Raw genomic sequence first — 22,815 nt, forward strand, 5'->3', positions numbered from 1 at the left:
GATGCCTGATAGTGGGAATAAATAGTCATTGTCATTGAAGACCAGCGCAGTGGGTGGTAATGATCGTGACCAGCGTGACCAGTCTAGCCAGAACTGTCCATGCAAAAACTACATCCACATTTAATACAGGAGACCCAGCACTTGTTCCAAAACAGCTTTCATAGGACAAAGACAAATGTCATGGAACTTGTTTTCAGTATTAGTTCCTGCCCAATGACTGCCCAGAATATTTACACCTGCATATTTAAGTTACCAAACAAAGCTAAACAGCCTGGGAAAGCTAAAGAGCTCAGGGATAAAAACACACACACACACACACACACACAAACACAAATCTGAGACCAGAATTCAAATGACATGATTCATTTCCTCTGAGAGGTGTAAAGAAGAAGGATACTCATCTAAGCTAATGAATTGCTGTGGCGAACGCATTCACTCGGCTTCACGCAAGCCTCAGATATCAATTTAGAAAGGCTTTTCATTCATCTGTGTGCGCGTAGGAGACGACTGTGAGAGGAGAGGAAGAACACACAGCAGAAAGTTTTGAGGACGTCCCAATTAAAGCAGCACACTCGAACTCTGCGGCAGATCCACCGAGCTGGCATGGTGCAGTGGGATTCCCTGCTTTTGAAAGAGTTGTGGAAACAAACAGTACAGTTTTAGGAGCTTGAGCAACTGTGAGAAAACAAAAAGAAACAAGTCTTTGAAGAGCTGAACGCTTCCTCATTTCTTGTTCTGTATCTGTTTAAAGAACAAATGGATTTTACTATCTCCAAAAATATCAGGGTTTATTTTATTTTATTTTTATACAATGTCCCTTGTTTTTTCCTTTTTTTTTTATTTTAACTTTCACTCAGATCACTCAGAGGATGCTGTATGGTCCTGTGGGGCACGCTTGCACGCATGTGTGTGCTCGTTTGTGCGTGTGTTGCATGCGTGCTGGGAAGACTAAGATGACAGGAAAATGGCTTCAGTGTTCCCTCTCTAGGGAAAAGAGAGTCAGCACGACAAAAAGAGAGAGAGAGGGTGGGGGATATGTATAAAGAGAGAAAGGGGGAGAGAAGAAGAGATAAAGATGTTATTTTATGAAGTGTTTTATGTAATGCTTGCACAAGTATAAGTTGTGAGGTGTTATCTTATGAGAGAGGTTAAACATAGCCAAGCGTACACATGAAGAGGTGACATAAATTACTGATGTTCGCTTGAGGCCTTAAATGTACAACATTCCAGAAATTAAAGACATTCCTCAATGTATCATGTGTGTCATTCCTGTGCCTGGGAATGTATGTGTTAACAGGGGTATTTCATCAGAATTCAGTTCGGTCCAGTTCAAGAAAATTTTATCAGGCCAAGGTCCGGACTGTTGTCATTTTTAAATTGTGTTATGATTCAGTATTATATACTGTATACTAAAGAAGCCTTTCAATTCTGTCAGTGTTTTATGGCATCAATAACTGAAATACAAAACTAATTACAAATACTTTTCAGTATATCTCAACAATATATATTGTTTTAAATCGGCCTGTCACAATAATTACATTATCGACTTATCATACAATAAATGGAAACATCCTCAATAATTTAACTTATCGAGTCTAATAATGTGAATCTGTATCTGTAACTTTGTTTCAAAATGCTATATTTAGGGTTCAAGCACCGAAGGTGCGTAGAACCCTATTGTTTTTGCTAAGATTTTTCTTCTTATTATTAGGGTTCAAGCACCGAAGGTGCGTAGAACCCTATTGTTTTTGCTAAGATTTTTCTTATTAGGGTTCAAGCACCGAAGGTGCGTAGAACCCTATTGTTTTTGCTAAGATTTTTCTTCTTATTATTATTATTCTTTTTCTCCTGTAAAAACAGTTGTGCAGCCTAAACCGTAAGTCATAGAGAAATGAAACTTGGTAGGTAGATGTAGGATCAGTGCATCTCGGTGGACAACAAAAATGGCACCGATTGGTCAAGTGGTGGCGCTATAAACAAGGAAATTCATTTTTCACAATTTTCTCAATAACTCAAAAACCATAAGACCTACATTCAAAATTCTTTGTTTGATGGATTCCTTGGGTCAATACCTACAACTTTCCAATTTGGACCATGCACTTCCGTCTATATAGATTTTTTGCTAATTTGCATAATATGCAAAACATACTTTTGCGAACTAGTCCTAGGAATTTTGATCAATCCTGGCATGTTTGGTATCAAAACACTCGTGAGAGCATGGCCTTCAATATTCATTAAGAAAAAGTTGAAATTTGTAAACAATATGGCCACCATATGCAAATTAGTCCTTCCGGATATATGCCCCATTCACTTCAATTGTTAAATTTGGAACACTGTTTCTCAGCAACCGTGCAACCTAGCAAGCTGAAACTTTGCATGCAGAATCTGTCATACAGCCTCTAAAGGATGTTCAAAGGGCAACTTAATCAATCAACATGGCTGAACACCATCAGCCAATCAGCATTCAGCAGACATTTTGGCAGGCTGAATGTTGCCCAATCTGGATGACACTTGGCAGTTATGTTCAGGTGGAGACGCTGTAGTGACCTGCAAATTGCTGAAACAATCCGACCACTGGGGGGCGCTGTTCCAACAAATCGAATACATGTCAATCATACTATACTATTTTGACATCTAAATGTTTGTGCCATATTTAGTACAGTGGCTCTGACAAATTTGTCAATACAACTATGTTTAAAAAGTGCTTTGTTTATTCAGAACTGCTAATTGTTTGAAAATAGCAATATTGATACTAGTCTCTGGATATTTGGCCTATCACCGCCATTTCAGACTTGTTGCACACTGTAGAGTCTCTAGGTTAAGATTCAATAAAAACATTTGTGAAAATTTCACATACAATAGTGTCCAGGCATCAAGCAGTCTGAGCGTCCTTGAAATTTTCAACCTAAATTGCTGTAACTCTGCAGTATTTGCTGTAATCTCACAATGTCAAAGACCTCTGTACAATATCACTCTGATGAAGCGCCATTTAATACAGAACTAGATTTAGAATATATTTGTAATTACATGTCATATCAGAACATGCACTCCTTTGTGCCTCTTCTCAACATTAATAACAGGTGAAAGACTTTTGATAATTTCTCAATGTGACAGAGTGTCTCCAATTGTGTTACACCTTCTTACACATCACCATCCTATGCTCTAGTAGGCACCATTGTGCCAGTTGCTGTTTGATGAAGCGCCATTTAATTCAGAACTAGATTTAGAATAACTTTGTAATTACATGTCATGTCAGACAATGAACTCATTTGTGTTAATGTAAACTTGTTTGGTAAAACATTTCAGCTTGTTTTGCAAAGGTCAAAAGGTCAATCTGAACACCACTTTGTAAACATTCTGGTTGAAACCACCTGATCAATACCAATAACATGTAGACACATTTTGACTAGATCTAACTCACTTGATGAATATCCTACAAACTTCACTAGATTGACATTACAATTACAATTTACAATTTAAGCACTGATCACGTTGAAAGGCTTCTGCTCAACATTAATAACAGGTGAAAATTTTTTAATAATCTCTAAATGTGACAGGGCATCTCCAATCATATTAGCCCTTTTTACACATCACCATTCAGTTCTCTAGTATGCACCATTGTGCCAGTTGGTGCTTGAACCCGATGATTGCCGCTTGCGGCTATATTTATTATTATTATTCTTTTTCTCCTGTAAAAACAGTTGTGCAGCCTAAACCGTAAGTCATAGAGAAATGAAACTTGGTAGGTAGATGTAGGATCAGTGCATCTCGGTGGACAACAAAAATGGCACCGATTGGTCAAGTGGTGGCGCTATAAACAAGGAAATTCATTTTTCACAATTTTCTCAATAACTCAAAAACCATAAGACCTACATTCAAAATTCTTTTTTTGATGGATTCCTTGGGTCAATACCAACAACTTTCCAATTTGGACCATGCACTTCCGTCTATACAGATTTTTTGCTAATTTGCATAATATGCAAAACCTACTTTTGCAAACTAGTCCTAGGAATTTTGACCAATCCTGGCATGTTTGGTATCAAAACACTCGTGAGAGCATGCGCTTCAATATTCATTAAGAAAAAGTTGAAATATGTAAACAATATGGCCGCCATATGCAAATTAGTCCTTCCGGATATATGCCCCATTCACTTCAAGAGGTAAATTTGGAGCACTGTTTCTCAGCAACTGTGCAACCTAGCAAGTTGAAACTTTGCATGCAGAATCTATCATACAGCCTCTAAAGGATGTTCAAAGGGCAACTTAATCAATCAACATGGCTGAACACCATCAGCCAATCAGCATTCAGCAGACATTTTGGCAGGCTGAATGTTGCCCAATCTGGATGACACTTGGCAGTTATGTTCAGGTGGAGACACTGTAGTGACCTGCAAAGTGCTGAAACAATCCGGCCACTGGGGGGCGCTGTTCCAAAAAAAACGAGTATATGTCAATCATGCTGTACTATTTTGACATCTAATTGTTTTTGCCATATTTAGTACAGTGGCCCTGACAAATTTCTCAATACAACTATGTTTAAAAAGTGCTTTGTTCATTCATAATTGCTAATTGTTTGAAAATAGCTATATTGAAACTAGTCTCTGGATATTTGGCCTATCACCTCCATTTCAGTCTTGCTGCACACTGTAGAGTCTCTAGGTAAATGTTCATTAAAAACATTTGTGAAAATTTCACATACAATACTCTCCAGGCATCAAGCAATCTGTGTGTCCTTGGAATTTCTAACCTAAATTGCTGTAACTCTGCAGTATTTGCTGTAATCTCACAATGTTAAAGACCTCTGTACAATATCACTCTGATGAAGCGCCATTTAATACAGAACTAGATTAAGAATAACTTTGTCATTACATGTCATATCAGAACATTCACTCCTTTGTGCCTCTTCTCAACATTAATAACAGGTGAAAGACTTTTGATCATTTCTAAATGTGACAGAATGTCTCCAATTGTGTTAGACCTTCTTACACATCACCATCCTATGCTCTAGTAGGCACCATTGTGCTAGTTGGTGCTTGATGAAGCGCCATTTAATTCAGAACTAGATTTATAATAACTTCGTAATTACATGTCATATCAGAACATTCACTCCTTTGTGTTAATTTAAACTTGTTTGGTCAAACATTTCAGCTTGTTCTGCAAAGGTTCAAAGGTCAATCTGAATACCACTTTGTGAACATTCTGGTTGAAGCCACCTGATCAATACCAATAACATGTAGACACCTTTTGACTAGTTCTAACTCACTTAATGAATATCCTACAAAGTTCACTAGAGTTACATGTGAATTTAAGCACTGATCAGGTTGAAAGGCCTCTGCTCAACATTAATAACAGGTGAAAAACTTGATAATTTCTAAATGTGACAGGGCATCTCCAATCATATTAGACCTTCTTACACATCACCATTCAATGCTCTAGTAGGCACCATTGTGCAAGTTGGTGCTTGAACCCGATGATTGCCGCTTGCGGCTATATTTATTATTATTATTATTATTATTCTTTTTCTCCTGTAAAAACAGTTGTGCAGCCTAAACCGTAAGTCATAGAGAAATGAAACTTGGTAGGTAGATGTAGGATCAGTGCATCTCGGTGGACAACAAAAATGGCACCGATTGGTCAAGTGGTGGCGCTATAAACAAGGAAATTCATTTTTCACAATTTTCTCAATAACTCAAAAAACATAAGACCTACATTCAAAATTCTTTTTTTGATGGATTCCTTGGGTCAATACCAACAACTTTCCAATTTGGACCATGCACTTCCGTCTATATAGATTTTGTGCTAATTTGCATAATATGCAAAACCTACTTTTGCAAACTAGTCCTAGGAATTTTGACCAATCCTGGCATGTTTGGTATCAAAACACTCGTGAGAGCATGCGCTTCAATTTCCATTAAGAAAAAGTTGAAATATGTAAACAATATGGCCGCCATATGCAAATTAGTCCTTCCGGATATATGCCCCATTCACTTCAAGAGGTAAATTTGGAGCACTGTTTCTCAGCAACCGTGCAACCTAGCAAGTTGAAACTTTGCATGCAGAATCTATCATACAGCCTCTAAAGGATGTTCAAAGGGCAACTTAATCAATCAACATGGCTGAACACCATCAGCCAATCAGCATTCAGCAGACATTTTGGCAGGCTGACTGTTGCCCAATCTGGATGATATTTGACAGTTATGTTCAGGTGGAGACACTGTAGTGACCTGCAAAGTGCTGAAACAATCCGCCCACTGGGGGGCGCTGTTCCAAAAAAACGAGTATATGTCAATCATGCTGTACTATTTTGACATCTAATTGTTTTTGCCATATTTAGTACAGTGGCTCTGACAAATTTCTCAATACAACTATGTTTAAAAAGTGCTTTGTTCATTCATAATTGCTAATTGTTTGAAAATAGCTATATTGAAACTACTCTCTGGATATTTGGCCTATCACCTCCATTTCAGTCTTGCTGCACACTGTAGAGTCTCTAGGTAAATGCTCATTAAAAATATTTGTGAAAATTTCACATACAATACTCTCCAGGCATCAAGCAATCTGTGTGTCCTTGGAATTTCTAACCTAAATTGCTGTAACTCTGCAGTATTTGCTGTAATCTCACAATGTTAAAGACCTCTGTACAATATCACTCTGATGAAGCGCCATTTAATACAGAACTAGATTAAGAATAACTTGACATTACATGTCATATCAGAACATTCACTCCTTTGTGCCTCTTCTCAACATTAATAACAGGTGAAAGACTTTTGATCATTTTAAATGTGACAGAATGTCTCCAATTGTGTTCGACCTTCTTACACATCACCATCCTATGCTCTAGTAGGCACCATTGTGCTAGTTGGTGCTTGATGAAGCGCCATTTAATTCAGAACTAGATTTATAATAACTTCGTAATTACATGTCATATCAGAACATTCACTCCTTTGTGTTAATTTAAACTTGTTTGGTCAAACATTTCAGCTTGTTCTGCAAAGGTTCAAAGGTCAATCTGAATACCACTTTGTGAACATTCTGGTTGAAGCCACCTGATCAATACCAATAACATGTAGACACCTTTTGACTAGTTCTAACTCACTTAATGAATATCCTACAAAGTTCACTAGATTTACATGTGAATTTAAGCACTGATCAGGTTGAAAGGCCTCTGCTCAACATTAATAACAGGTGAAAAACTTGATAATTTCTAAATGTGACTGGGCATCTCCAATCATATTAGACCTTCTTACACATCACCATTCAATGCTCCAGTAGGCACCATTGTGCAAGTTGGTGCTTGAACCCGATGATTGCCGCTTGCGGCTATATTTATTCTATTTGATTTTATTTATATTAGATTTAGCCCTGTCTTTCATGATAATTGCATGCATGACAAATCGTACAATATATGGAGAAATGTTTGCTGAACTTGGCCAGAATATCAGCTTTATTTAAAAACAGCAGTTTTATTTAATTTAAATGTATTACTGTTCGTATGTTTTATAAATGTAGTATTTTAATTTCTTTATTTTTTTTTCTGGTGCACACCATCTGACTTAGCTTTTCTCCCTTTATTCACCGACTTTATTCTCACTGCATATCTCTCCTGTGTGTGCTCCACGCTCCCGCATCCTGCATCTGTGAGTTTAATGCGCCGCAAAGCATGTAAACAGTAAAGACAATAAACGGTCGGCTGCTTAAAATAAACACTGTCAGAATTAAATAATTCTCAGTAGTTTATCAGTTTGGGTCCGCATTGCACAACGTCCCGCGGTCCAATTATTAGTGACCTCTGTTATAGAAGGTATTACCACCCACAGTAGACAGCAAAGTGGATAGCAATGATTGTGACCAGCGGTGTCTGGCTAGATTTGTCCATTAAATGCAGGAGGCTCCCCATACATATCCTGCAGGTTAGTGCAGCGTTCCATAGCTTTGATGGTTTTAGTGTTCCCACTGTAGACATCACAGAGTGCGTGCAAAAGAGAGAGAGAGAGAGAGAGAGAGAGGGAGAGAGAGACGGAGAGAGAGAGAGGGAGAGAGAGAGAGAGGGGGGGAGGGAGGGAGTTAGGGAGAGAGAGAAATAGAGATGTGGTACAAGATCTTAGTGCTTCCCAACGTTGAACGCCCAGCTAAATATAGATCTTACTGCTGAAAACCGTAAATATTTTATTCCCAACTCCAGAAGGAGAAAAAAAGGGAAGGAGTGAAAGAGAGAGGTTGGGGGGAGGGGGGGATTAACTTGGGAGGAGAAAGAAAAAAAAACGAACGAGAGCGATAGTATGAGAGAAAGCCACAGCAAGAGTAAATGAGATAAAGAGAGGAAAACAGGACGAGAGACAGTCTAACAGAATGAGTCACAGAGAGTGAGAGAGCAGGAGAGTGAGAGAAAGAGAATGAGGGGGTGAAAAGAGAAATATAATCCACTCTTTTTTTGAGAGAGAGAGAGAGCAGGATGGGTTATCAGTGACAACTGTTTGGCGTCATCAGAGAGAGAGAGAGAGAGATAAGAGGGTTATGTGCTTACTCACAAAAAGCACAGCGTTCCCCATTGAGTCTGATCTGGGTTATAGATGGGACGTTTTAGCATTCTATTCATAGCAGATGAAAAATGATTATGTTCGCACTTTTCTGAATCAAGCCACGCTGGCACTAAAGTCAGGCCGGCTTAGTATCAAATGTCAGGGAAAATGCAGCGTAGTTCAAAATTAGACCAAAAAAAAGGAGGAAAAAAAGAGAAAAAAAGGAAGAAGACTCTATTATATGACATGTAGGCAGAGATAACACAGACTTTAAACTAGTTAAAAAGAAGCTGCATTCATTTCAACAGACTGCAGACTGTTATTGCTTGAATATAATTGAAAGCCACACTTCTGTAGGATTACAGTTTCATTAGAGAAAAAGATATATTACGGTTAACTGATTTTTAACTGGCCTATTTTAAAATCTGAAAAATAAGAGTGTATTTTGTAACTGTTCTAACTTAAAAAATGTTGTGTACACATAGATTAATATCAAAGATTATACTTTAAAGATTTTAGTTTTTTCCCCATCCAGACAAATTGTCTGTGGCCTTAAATAATGTTATGTGGTGCCTTTACGGATGTCCAGAATTGGCTTTTATTGGCAGGAAATAGGAAATGCTATAGTATACCTGTTTAGGATTAAGTTTGAGAATAATAGAATATTAAATAAATAATATATACTTGCCTAAAATATTGTTGGAAACAATGGAAACGGTGGATATATGCTGTCTATGAAAAGTATCATATAGAAAGACCTATGGTTATGATTCAATTAATATTAAATTAATGTTTTGTAGGATTTATGTTGCAATTTTATAAAATAAAAACTAGAGCCTTGAAATAATTAGCACTGTGAAATACAATGTAACTCGCTGTTTTATTTGTTACGCACAGTGGTACACTTGGATCTGCCAGACAGCCTTTGTTCCTGGTGCCTTTTTTTCTTTAAATATCCTCTTGATTTACTATTTTATTATTTATTATTACCGGTACCATCCTTTTATATTTTTATTCATTATCTTCTTTTTGTTTCTTCCCTCCCAGGAAGTAGTGTGAGAATTGGAGGGGAAAAAATAAAGTTACAAAAAATATAATGTCAGATGTTGCGACTATAATTGAATTTTAAATAAATTCATTTATGTAACATTTTTTACTAATTCTTTATAATTGACATTGTTTACATTTTAGTTCCTCTAAAATATCCTAACAGTTAACTTAGTTTTCCTGCAAATAACTGCTAAAACTGTTAATGTCCGGTAAAAAAAGCTGATATCAGCAATTAAAATTTTAGCCACAGAAAAAAAATATTTTTTTCATTATTTATTATATAATTACTTGTATGGGTTGCACCACATGATATTTTGACACTTTAAATTAAAGATAAATCACAATTGAGTAATGTTTTGTTAAAAATATTTGTCAGTACTTACAGAGGAAAGGCACTACATATGTATTTAACTGTTTTAATATTTAACCCATTTTTTAACTGAAAACAATGGTCAGACAGAAAACGTATGCATTACTCCGCTGACCAAAATGATACCGACACCGATCACTGTATAATAGAAGCAGCAGACATAAGACAGTGAGTGTGTATCAGACAGAGCCTGTGGCTGAGTGTCTGCAGACTTTGCTAAATGATCTGAGGCCGTTTGCGGCGCTGAAGGAGAGATAAAGGTGAAATATACGTACACCTACAAGGAGCAGCCTGCAGCCTCGAAGCCGGGCCTTTACGCTCAGTGCATGGATCATCATTACTGATGGATGATGGCTCCACAGAGAGAAAGCAGTGCTGGTCATTAGCACAGAGAGGTGTTAAAGACGTTTTCCACACAACCTTGGAAACACTCAGGAGTATGGGTGGGGGTGGGGGGTGGCAGGGGGTTTATATGTAACCATGTTAAGCAAATTCAGAAACTGGAAAAAGCCTAAAGCACTTTTTTCCACCAGAATTCATATGTACTGAACGGTGGGAGCACACAGCAGCACATCAACCAGTGATTTAAAAACTTTGAAATTTAAATTCTGGTGGAAGAAATGGGCTTCGTTTAGTCTAAATTTAATGATGGTAGGCCGTATTTTTACAATCTGGTCAGAATTTATTGATCTTATTGCTCCCGCCATGTGCTGACCTGCTGAAATGTTTAGATACTTACTGTAGGCTCATTTTTTATCATAATTTATTTTTCATATATCTAACTGTGAGTGCCAAGAAAGATTAAAAGTAGTGGGTTTTCCATCCACCAATTTTTTGGTGAATTTTCTAAATATGAATTTTATACCAGAATGGAAAGAATCTAATATTTAAAATATCTCAAAAGATGAAAGGTTGCAATACTGCTGGAGCCAAATTGTGAAAGAGTGTGTTGTAACAGAGTTTTTTTGAAAACATGATTACATATCAAGGTGCAAGTATAGATAGCAGCATTTCCCACTACTCTTAATCCCTAGACTATGCTATCCTACACAAAAGAAACAAATGCCCAGCTTATGTAAAGCAACAAAGATTTTCTTATAATTTGGAACTGGTGCCCAAGGACTGGAAATAACTGACCATACTGACCATGGTCCGAACCCAACAATCAGCTTTTTAAACGTTGTTTTAGACATTCTAAAAAAGCTCATATGAATAGCTTTAAATGGCTTGCTAATGCTCTGTACTATAACTGTCTGGTAAGTTTGTACTCCTATAGTACAATATGTGGTGGACGCTGTCAGGATGGCACAAAGACTTCAGACATCTTTCTCTGACTAACACAAAACAAACTGAAAACGACTGTAAAAAAAAATCTCTCCATGTTGCTTGTTTTGAAAACTGTTTTTAAAAACCAGCGTTATTCCTCCAAATATTGATTTCTGAACTCTTAAAACTTTATGAATATGAACTTGTTTGTTTTCTTTGTATTATTTGAGGTCTGAGAGCTCTGCATCTTTTTTTGTTATTTCAGCGATTTCTGCAAATAAATGCTGTAAATAAAAATATTTTTATTTGGAATTTGGGAGAAATGTTGTCCATAGTTTATAGAATAAAACAACAAAGTTAATTTTACTCAAACAAATAAACCTATAAATAGCAAAATCAGAGAAATTGATTCAGAAACTGAAGTGATCTTTTTCCAGAGCTGTATATTTAAGCAATGTCATCCAGCCCTAGGTCAATGTTAAAACCAGTGTTTTCTTTTATTCCTCCATACCACTCCCCTTGAGTATATGAGCTCCATTATTTTTTAGAGGTGGTTAAATATAGAAACCGCACGGAACCATGAATAAGCAAATCTCAGAAAGGTGGCCGAGTTTATATGATTACTCTTGATGCATGCAGGTTATATCTGCAGTGTGTAATTTTAAAACTGCTGTCCTCGTAATTTTTCCTAGAGGTGATGGAAAGGACAATGAGCACTGCGTTGATGTGTTTCCAGGCACGGCTGCACGCATCTCTGCGTGCTTGTGTGCGCATGAGAGTGTGTAAAATACATATCTCTGCTCTAAAGAGACCCACTGACTGTCCTCATTTCCTCTTCTGCTGACCACTGCCACTGACAGCAAGGCTTAACATCACTCTGAGCGCCACACACGTACACCCACATGCAGACAGACACACATCAACTCAGATTACCCTGAGTGTCTGACCCAGGCTCTATCTGCGAGGAAAAAAATTCAAAGCACACACACCGCAGTTCTGAACACGTTGCCTGAGCTGAACTGCACTATAATCGCTCTCTTTCAAATTCCTGCTGCTTCTACTGAATAGATATTGGGGAGCTCATAGCGCTTCCACTGTATCTGTGTGAGCCACACTTTAAGTGATTTGCCGCAGTCTATTGCATAATAAGCAGACTGGGGTCTAATCAGGGTGCAGCGTTTCTTAATATGTTGCATGGCTCAAGAACAGAAGTCATTCCAGGTAAAGCTCGATGACAACTTTTCCGGCTACATCATGAACACATTTAGACCTGTATGTATGTATTTAGACATGCATTCAGCATGTAAACAGTAGCATTTATATTTTACACAGACTACAGCAGCAACACTGCACTGTAACCAGTAGAAAATTGTAAGTATATATACATAGCCATAATTGCGGACATTTAGCCAGCACCATTGGCAGACGGCTGCACAAAGCAGGACTTAATGTTACATCAACATCACATGTCTTCTAGAGGGATGACTCCAACTAACCACTAATCTCTGTGTGCATGAATATATTTCGAGAAGGCCAGTTGTCATGGTGTGGGGTGGAATTTTGTACAATGATAGATTACCTTTGGTCTTCAATACAGGCATTTTGACAGCTCAACGTTACATTAATAAGGTCCTGCAACAAGTGGCCCTCCCTTTTCTTAACAAATGCACTGTTGGGCTCTTCCAAGAGAACAGTGCTCATCTTCATACTGCTGCTCTGTGCAGAGCTTGCCTTAAAGACACAGATGCTATTCTATGATCAGCTGCATTGTCACAGCTATACTTAATTAAAAATATTTGGAATGCTAGTTGACGCTCCATTAAAAAACCTCTACAACTCCATGCCAAGAAGTCCAGCACAATTCGTTACACAGTATTTTTGTATGTGTTGTTCAATATATATATATGCTTATATCATTTATTGTTCCTGGTAACCTTAATCTTCCTTCTGAATAGCACTGTAATCTAACCCTTCCTTCTGTGTGCTAATATTTTTTGTTTTGATGATGAGTGTATTTCTATTTATCTACCCTTTACACTTTTGCTTGTGTAACACACCCCTGGTCAGGCTAAATGTCCCAGTGTGCACTTGGTTGGAGCATGTACCTTTTGAAGTGGCTGAGCAGGGTGCCCACCAGCTCTCCTATGCGGCTCTCCCCCGCAGGCACCATGCCCTGCAGGCACACAATCAGGTCCCGGCTGTCCTTGGTGTGGAAGACAACCAGCTGGTCTTTCCCCGGGGACACACTCACGCCAGTCACCTGGGAGAAGCAGAGAGGAGAGAGGAAGGGTGAAAAAAGAGAGCAGACAAACACACACACACACACACACACACACACACACACACACACACACACACACACACACACACACACACACACACACACACACACACACACACACACACACACACACACACACACACACACAGACTAATAGGTCAGCAGGACTAACAAGCTCTGCTCTTATTGGGTGTGTAAATCTCTGACCTCAAAACAATTCAATTAAAAAAAGGGGTGGATAAACATTCGAAAATTAAAAAAATAATAATATTTAAAACTCTCTTTTCTATATTCTTTTAATTCTGTTTTATTCTATTGGCTCTTACTTTGCCTAAAAACTGTGTGTAGTCCCATCGTGTCTGTGACATGAAGCAACACAGAGAAAAATGCAAACACTGGGCAGATTAAGCAACTTGAGCAGATTGTACCAAAGAAAAATGCTCTGTCCTTTGTTCATTAAAATAACTATTTATTGAAGGTACAATATGTTTTTTTTTCTGTAAAATACCAGTCTAATGAGTGTGTACCAAAATTAATATTCTCCAAAAACAGAAATGATTGAATTTTACATTGTGGTATGTTGTGGGTAAAAACGGATTTAAAAAAAAAAAGGTGTTTCTTTCGAAACCAGGGTCTGCAGCATATTATTAAGAGGTAACTCAAAGTAAACAGACATGTAGAAAAAAAACAGACATATTTTGTACCTTTAATGATAATTATAGTTTATAAACGTTTAAATAAATAAAATATAATATTTAAGCTCATTCTGCCCAGCACAACTTCAATGTTTCTCAATTTTTACATTTCAGAACAATGATTTAGAATAAACATAAAATACAAGACAAGCATACTAGACAAAAGATTACAAAAAAGCCCCCGAGCTACACAAGGACACAGAGAGGACAGCAACAATAGTAACATCTAGTTACGTCCTGAAATAACTACAATAAAATTTTAATGTAACGGTTACAGTGCTAAAAAGAAAGTTTCTATGTTTCTATGTGTGATTATATTTTATTGTAAATGAGCATATTAAACAGCATCCGGGTATTTTTAGTCCAACCAGTCAAGTTCTTATTATTTACACATCAAAAAACTTTACAACACTATAAATGCATTTTTGGAACCCGTTATTCTGTGAACCTGTGTCGGAACAAACAAGCAATGGCCATTGCCTCTAAGAGGGTTTTAGATACAATATGTAAGAGTACCTTGGGAAGAAGCCAACTCTTAGTATTGATGTGAAAAACCTGGAGTTTTTCAAGGGGAGAATTACATAATCTCTCCACTGGGACACCTGAGGATCTGCACACCTACTCGTGTATCAGACACAGGGAATACAGAGCTGTAAGAATATGGCATTTTAATATAGAATGGCAATAATAAGATTAATCAGACTAAAGCCAGATTGAAATGCTATAATAAGTACAGCTTTAATTATGAAGAAGGGAGAGTGCTGCATGTTCTTTTAACTCTGAAGAGGGAACAGCAGGTTCTGAATAATTCAGCTCTTGTAGAACAGACCTTGAAAACTCTGATGTCTAGTAGACATATTGTGTAATATCCTCCATGAGTAACCGCACACCAGGGATTTAGTGTAACACTACGTAGAAAGGGCAACAATATAGATGGCTGTAGATTCACTATTTGGCAAACAACAGGTCATTGTTGCCTTTTCTATGCATGTGTTATAACTGATTATTAATGATTTTTAAGGCATTTACAACCTAATTAGAAACCATTAAAAAAATAATTGTAAACCATTTATAAACCCTTTATAAAGGTAGTCTTATTATAAAGTGGTACCGTGATTTGTATATACTGTTATAAAATAGTATGGAAAAACTACTTTTAAAGAACTAGTAGTTTCAAAAAGCATAGCAATCTCTTTTTCTCCATAGCAGTCTTTGAGTCGATGAAGAAAATAGCCAGAGGGAAAAACGCACTTCCAGATGAACACCAAGACAGCCTAATATCACCGCTGTTAAGAAACTACACCATGAACAGCACCTCTCTCTCTGATAACTGATAGAATACTTGGTTGCCCCGAGGTGAGAGTCAATAGAACAAGTCTAGCTCATGTCTATGGTGTTAGTCCACACTGAAACCTGCTCATCTGTGGAAGGGGACAGCTGCTGTGGCTAAATTGGAACCCAAACGATGGCAGTCATTATGGGCCAGTGGTACAGAGCATGTCCTGCGTATGACAAGCTTGAAAATTCAGACTGAATGTTAAGGGGCAGGACTGCTAACCAGGCCGGACTATTCCGGTCCAGAGCTGGCAGTAAATTGCCACCCTCACTCGCCTTCTCCGGTCTATTCTTAAGAGACTGTATTACATAACCACTGATGCTCTCAGTGCGTGTGTGTGTGTGTGTGTGTGTGTGTATGTATCTTTACGATCAAGAAGGCTCAGCAGATCTGCCCACATATAAAAAAAAAAATCCCTCAATTTGCTCTCTCTTTTTGCTCCAACAAGTCATGATCTATGATCATTTTCTATTTTTTATACAACACTCATAAACAGCACTGCAGAGAATTCATTTGCTTTAGTAATGATCGCTAGAGTGCAGTTTATGTAACAATATCAGGGCAAAATAAAACACTGCCAACAGAACAAGATGCTCTGGAGCAGCCCAACATAAGCCTAAGGTCACAAAGCCCAATGCCAAGTGCTCTGAACTGTGGAGAATTTGAACATCCTTCTCCGGAGTGTCTTTAAGATGAGCCAGAGAGATTCAGAATTAATCCTACAATGATCAAATTAAATGTACTTCAAAGGGTTTAGGAACATTTTAGGTCAAAGGCATCAAAACACATGCATAAGAAGTGAAGAATGCATTTGTAAAGCAATACTTGAATGTATGAATGAATATTTGAATATGAACTTATGCCAGCAACTGCAACATGACATAACACATCTTATGAAACAATTAAAACTGAATTTCTGTAACAAGCACAAGTGTTAAATATTATACTAAATACATTGAACAACACATTGTGTAAAACACTTAAAATTATAATTATGTTTTCCAGTATTCTCAAGATGGCATAACTGTTTTATGACACTGTATTGATAGTAGGGGTGTGCCATATCCCATCATACGCAATAATATCACCAACATTTTAAAATATCGTGATCGATATTATACCCAGAAATATCCTGTCATATCAACCCACCCCTAATTATCACATCAAGGTAACATTTTTGCTGTTTTTAGCAAAAGAAAAATCCACACTGTTCTCATTTTCCATTATATATCTACTAGAGACAGATTATTTAATTTATTTAATCCTGGATATATGAAATATTTGGAGTGCATTATTAGTATCAGGACATTCTGTTGCAAATCTGATACAATTCTTGTATCTTTTAATATCTCAGTTAGGGCTGTGCCATATTATATCGTTTAGAATAATAAAATTTAATTTTCATTTTGTTGCAGTATTGCATGTTTGATTTTTATATATATATTTTAAATCAGTGTTTTGTCATATCGCCAAGAGTTTCCTTATTATAAAAAATACCATGAAATATTGTGCTACAATTTTAGGGCCATATTGCCCACCCCTAAATATGACTATCATCTCCTTTCACTATGGTATGAAAGATATTATTTATATAATCACATGAACATATAAAAATTCTGTTAGATCAGAACAGAATAAAATGAATACATACTTAAAAATCCTTTTTATCATATTGTTTATGAAGTTGGACGACAAGATACTTTACTATGTTAATTGCCACGTAAAATGTCTATTTGGTGCATAGTGTATTCACAGCCCAAAATCCTAATCAGTTTTCAGTTTTAATGGAATATATAGGAAACATGTTAAAATACAAAATAATAAAAAATGTATCCTAGGGGACGTAGCTGTCTGCATATTTATTTATATTTACTATATATATATATATATATATATATATATATATATATATATATATATATATATATATATATATATATATACTGAAGTCAGTAATATTTTTTTGAATACGAAGATCACTTGTATGTATGCTATAAATAATATTGCCATATATACTTATTACTTAAAATTTTACTTTATTTTCCCATCTAGTATTTCTTGGAAATCCTGACTAATTAAGGTGTTTAAATAAAATACGTGTTGCCACTTTGAATTTAAACTTTTAAACTTACTTACTGAGAGAACCGTGTACTTTTTGTCTTGTACAATATACATACTATAGGAATGATGCTTCACAACAGTGTCCTTCCTAATGACAATTCTTAAAAAAATGAAAAAGGGTATGTAAAGTCTTTTTAATATGTTAAAATACTTGTAAATAAAATATATAATTATAAATATGATATTCAACATGTATGTACTTAATGTAAATAATATCCCATTTTTCAGCTATTCATTGGGTATTAATTATTCAATGCTTATGAATGTTTTATGATGCTCCTATGATGGTGCAATTTAAATAAAGTGTTACCCAGAGTTTATTTATGCAATGCTGTTGAAGAACCTCTGCTGATCCCACAATAGGAGTAGATGAAATTGGAGAGTAAAAATAAAAAATAAATAAAAAAATAGTGCACAATATTTATCAACTTCAACAACAGGTTCTTTATGACAGTGGATTTGAAACCTGGTCCTTTATATTGTATTGTGATGCATTTTATTATATAATAGACAATATACTAATAGTGAAGGATAGAAGAACTTAAATAATAATTACTGTACACATTATGGTAGAGTGTTGGATTGGGAATTTAGTAGTTTTAAGGATCTGTCACTACTAATGCATTATAAGTGCAATCATCTGTATTAAGAAAATATTGTGCTTTTAAATATCGTGATACAATATTTTTACCATATCGCCCAAGCCTACTTGTTACTGTTGGGGGGGGGGGATCTTAGAAGACTGATGGATGAGGAGGTATCTACACCTTTGGACTTTGGTCTAAATAAGGAGAGTAGCTAGATGTTACAGGAATAAACACACAAAGAGATAATGAAGAATGAGAAAAGACAAAGAAAACAGTGAAGAAGACACTGCTAAGCACGAGCAAAAGGAGCGAACCAAGAAAGCAGATTTGTGCACATGCCTGAACGATACCAGACGTCAGCTGATCTATCCTCCCGCCCCGTTGCCATGACAACCCCATCTCCAGGGATGTTGGCATAACAACAGCGGAGAGAGGAGAAAGGATGGAGAGGGAGGACCGACCGTAGTTTTGGGGGGGGGCGGGGGGGTGGATTATGATTATGAAGATTTTTTTTTTCTTTTTTTCAAGGCGTGCTTAAAGCTCAAGCCGTTTATAAATGTGAATACAATATGAACGCCGTTCAGGAAAGCCTTTAGCTGTCTGATAAATACTACTGATACTGTGGTGGTGTGACTGAAGAGAGCGGCCCATCCCTCAATGGAGCAATAAATAATCATGGGTTTAGCTGGCCAAGGGCTCTTCTTTGTTCATCAGGACCCATTCAGAAATGTTCCGCCCCTGCCGATGACCTTCGATTAGCAAAGAGCAAACACAGGCATTAATCAGTGGAATGTGCTCGGTGCATTCCATCACGCTAAATGCTGTTATGCTATATTACATTTGCGTAATACATTTTATATTACACCTTAAACGTGTTGTCTTTCAACTATTACCCTTTGAATCATAGATTTATTGCTCTGTTGCTATTCTTAAGGTAAAAAATATAGTAAATTATTTGATAATCATTAGAGTTATAAATATAGAGCATATATTGTGGAGCTCAACCAGATTCTATTTTAGGGCCTAAATGCTCTACTGGGTTTACATTAGGGGTGGGCGATATGGCTCTAAAATAATATCACGATATTTCAGGGTATTTTTGCGATAACGATATAGGAAAACAGAAATTATTCTTTAATTTCAGGAATATAGTATAATAGTTTAACAGTATAATTATAATGTGGCAAAATAAATAATATAGCATAAAAAAATATAATGCAGCAAAAAATTTAGTGCATGCATATAAACTGCAAACTAAAACAATTAAACAATACATTCACTTAACGCTTCACAGTAAATAATAGGCTAATTTTAAGACAGAACATACCTATTATCACGATATGGATTTTTAATATCATGATATTTCTGTGTCACGATATATTGTATACGATATAATATTGCCCACCCCTAGTTTACATTGTTGTTTTTTTATGGATCCTTGGTTAATTTTTCAGGTATTATTCCTCGTGCAAATTATTCAGAGGCAATTAAGTCCAGCATATCTTGTTGAGTCCCACAGGGTTCTATTTTAGGACCTATTAAACTGATAATGTTAATGTAGCCAATAACTACAATAGCTACCAAAGAGAAGACGCCCGGGCTTAAATATTGTAACAGGAGGACCAACCATAGTTGAGGAGCAAGATGGGCTGTTTTTGAGGGGGAGCAAGGAGTGGATTATGTTAAACTTAATCTATTTAATAATATAACATGAATGCTAGCATAGTACGCCTTTAGCTGTCCAAGAAATACTACTGACACTACTGATCACTAGTGTGCTTGTATGACTGCAGCGAGTGACCCATCCACCAATGGAGCAATAAATAAACATGGGCTTAGCCAGGCAAGGGCTTTTCCTTGTCCATCAGGACCCATTCAAAATGTTCCTTCTCCTGCCAATGACCATCAATTAGCAAAGTGCTAACACAGGCATTAATCAGCGGCATGTGCTCTCTGCATTTCAACACGCAATTATTCCTATTTATTGGATAATTGGGTAATTGTTAGGATTAGAATATCTAGTTGAGTCCCACAGGGTCAAATCCTATTGTCTATGAAATTGATATTACTTAAGTAAATATTATGTAATTAGTGAAATTACTAAATTCTGTACAGGGTCTACTGGGCTAATTTTGTGTTGTTTTTATTTTTAAACACATTTGTTGTCAGTTTGTGCAATAAAATATAATTATTTAAACAGCTGCTATTAATTGATATTACATATTACAAAACATATAAATGCCTTATTCTCTGTCCTAAATATTAAATGGAGAACCATTTTAACTTCGCTCAGCTACAATCCCACAATCTCACTCTGACTGATATTCTTGTGAGACACAGAGGACAGAAGGTCGACTACACAGCCTGTAGACATGCTCCCTTTGTGCTGTGAACTGGAGCCAAGTCCCCCTTCCTACACGGTGAGCCCAGTATTATAGACCTCTGCTAGCAACATGGCCCCAGGCCCACTGCAGCCCTCAGACAGACCACAGATGGATCAGGGTTGCAGGTTACTCTCCTCTCCATTTCTCAGCAGCTAGAGCAGAGAATAAATCCATTGTCTGGGGCTGACTGATTGCTCTTTTTCATTTGCTAAAGGGTAGAACAGAAGAATATCTCTGCTGTAAGAAGGTCAACCTTCCAGGTTTCCAGCTTTAAGCCTGTTCAGTGCTTGGTAATCTGGGAGATGGGTAAAGGAATCAGCATGAGCACCATTTAAAGCACCACTGACAGTTTAATGTCATGCAAAGCTGAGGTATATTACAAAAAAAGGACTTTTACATTTTGCTGAAAATGTAGAAGAGTATTGGCATTAAGTATGTAACATTAGAATCTCTCTTAACACATGAACTGCATGAACGCATATTAAGATAATGTCAGGTGATGTATATTATATACTACAACATAGTTGTCAGGCTAAAACCTTGTACCTAAATTTTCCTGACTCACACAATGTGAATCTGGCAGTTTTTAAAATATAAATATTTTTGTAATAGAAATGCTAGAAAATAGAAAATTTGTAAAGTTGACATTCTGGAACTAAAAGGTTTCCATGAGCCATGTATAGTTTATACAGTGTCTTAAGATATTAGATAATATGTATATCGTCGCTGTCCAATAAAAAACAGGTATCTCCAAAACAGCAATTTTACAGGAGAGAGTAAAAAAAACCTTCTAAACTTTCAATAGAAGTCAACGTAAAAAAAAAAAAAAAAAAATCAGGTCATTTTAGAGAATTTCTATTGGCACTTTCATCGAGAAATTTTGGCACAGTCTGACGTACAATTAGTGTGTTCAAACTATGCATTAAACTAAAAATCGACAAAAATGGAGGTGCTTGTTTTTTATTGGACAGCGACAATATACAGTATATGACAGATCTTTACATTAGAACAAAACCTTTTTTTTTAACTTTGGAAAACAGCAGCTTCCATTTACATCACGTTCAGATTTCATGATGAAAGAACTGATAAAAGTCACTCAAAATTAGTTAAAATAAAATTTTGTTCATTTATTTTGGAGATATTTACTTGCAACGTTTTTCCCCTCTAAGGTTCTTTCATTTTTGAAGATTTGACTTTAGATTAAAAAGCAAAAAATAAGCTCTGCAAAAAGTAAAAACCAGAAAAATTAAGTGATAGTGAGAAAAGTACGTACATTGTAGAGTGGGATGCTCTTCATTGGCTTGTACTGTTTCAGTGGGTCCATCTTGTAGAGGTGGCGATCTGTGATCAGCACTGCCCGATTCTCTGCCTTGTTGAAGCGGTTAATCTGTAAAAACAATGTGAACTGTTCTTAACACTATATTAAAACAGCTGAAAACACTTTAGCAAATCTGTAATAAAAAGGATAAATGACATTAAGAGTGATTCACAGAAATGTGCTGCATACCTTCCGAACATTGCAGGAGAAGAGGACTCTCATGAACTTATCTTTCCTCTGAAGATCACTGGACACCAGTGTGAAAGAAGATGCTGTTTCAGGACTATCCCGCTTCTGAGGACAAATACAGAGAAAATAAAAACACCTTTAATCCCACTGCATTTCATTTTCAATAAAAGTACTGTACTACAGCTGCTGCGATTCAATATTGTAGTTTTTTTTAATGAATACATTTTTTGATGTATTGCTTATAGTTCTCACACTGACCAGGTAATTGCCCTCCCAGGCTCTCTGCAGGCCGAGGTCTGCCCTCTGACCTTTCAGGCACTCCAGCGTGGCCACTTTAGCTCTGATTTGTAACATCTCCTCTGGAGACAGACCTTTAATGAGGGTCCAGGCCCACCACCTACAACACAACAACAAGAAAAACACATATCTGTTGGTGCATTTTATAGAGGTGCCTGTTTTTTTGAGTCCTACTGTAACTGTGAGCTAATGTTTTTTTGTTTTTATTTATTAATATTTAAACTGCCTTTATATCAAAGACTTATGTAAAAATAAATCCTATTTATTTCCATATTCAAATTTAAATTTATAAAATGTATATTTACAAGTGAAGAACACCTTTGACATTTAAGATATTTACTTCTGCAAGTAAAACACATGCAATAAGCTTATATTAATATAACAAATCCTTATTCCCATATA

At 36.4% G+C, this 22,815-nt stretch overlaps 1 protein-coding gene across 1 annotated transcript in view; it reads right to left on the reverse strand.

Moving 5' to 3' along the window:
• The window catches only part of myo1d (myosin 1D), a 136,543-nt gene that overhangs the window by 26,001 nt on the left and 87,727 nt on the right, over positions 1-22,815 (reverse strand). The window contains exons 18-21 of the mRNA XM_007259173.4: positions 22,375-22,513; positions 22,117-22,221; positions 21,883-21,996; positions 13,311-13,465 (exon numbers count right to left, since the gene is read on the reverse strand). Coding sequence (XP_007259235.1) covers positions 13,311-13,465; positions 21,883-21,996; positions 22,117-22,221; positions 22,375-22,513 — 513 coding nt within the window. The remainder of the gene's footprint in view (positions 1-13,310; positions 13,466-21,882; positions 21,997-22,116; positions 22,222-22,374; positions 22,514-22,815) is intronic.

Source organism: Astyanax mexicanus, chromosome 15, assembly GCF_023375975.1.
Source record: "Astyanax mexicanus isolate ESR-SI-001 chromosome 15, AstMex3_surface, whole genome shotgun sequence".
Taxonomy (NCBI): domain Eukaryota; kingdom Metazoa; phylum Chordata; class Actinopteri; order Characiformes; family Acestrorhamphidae; genus Astyanax; species Astyanax mexicanus.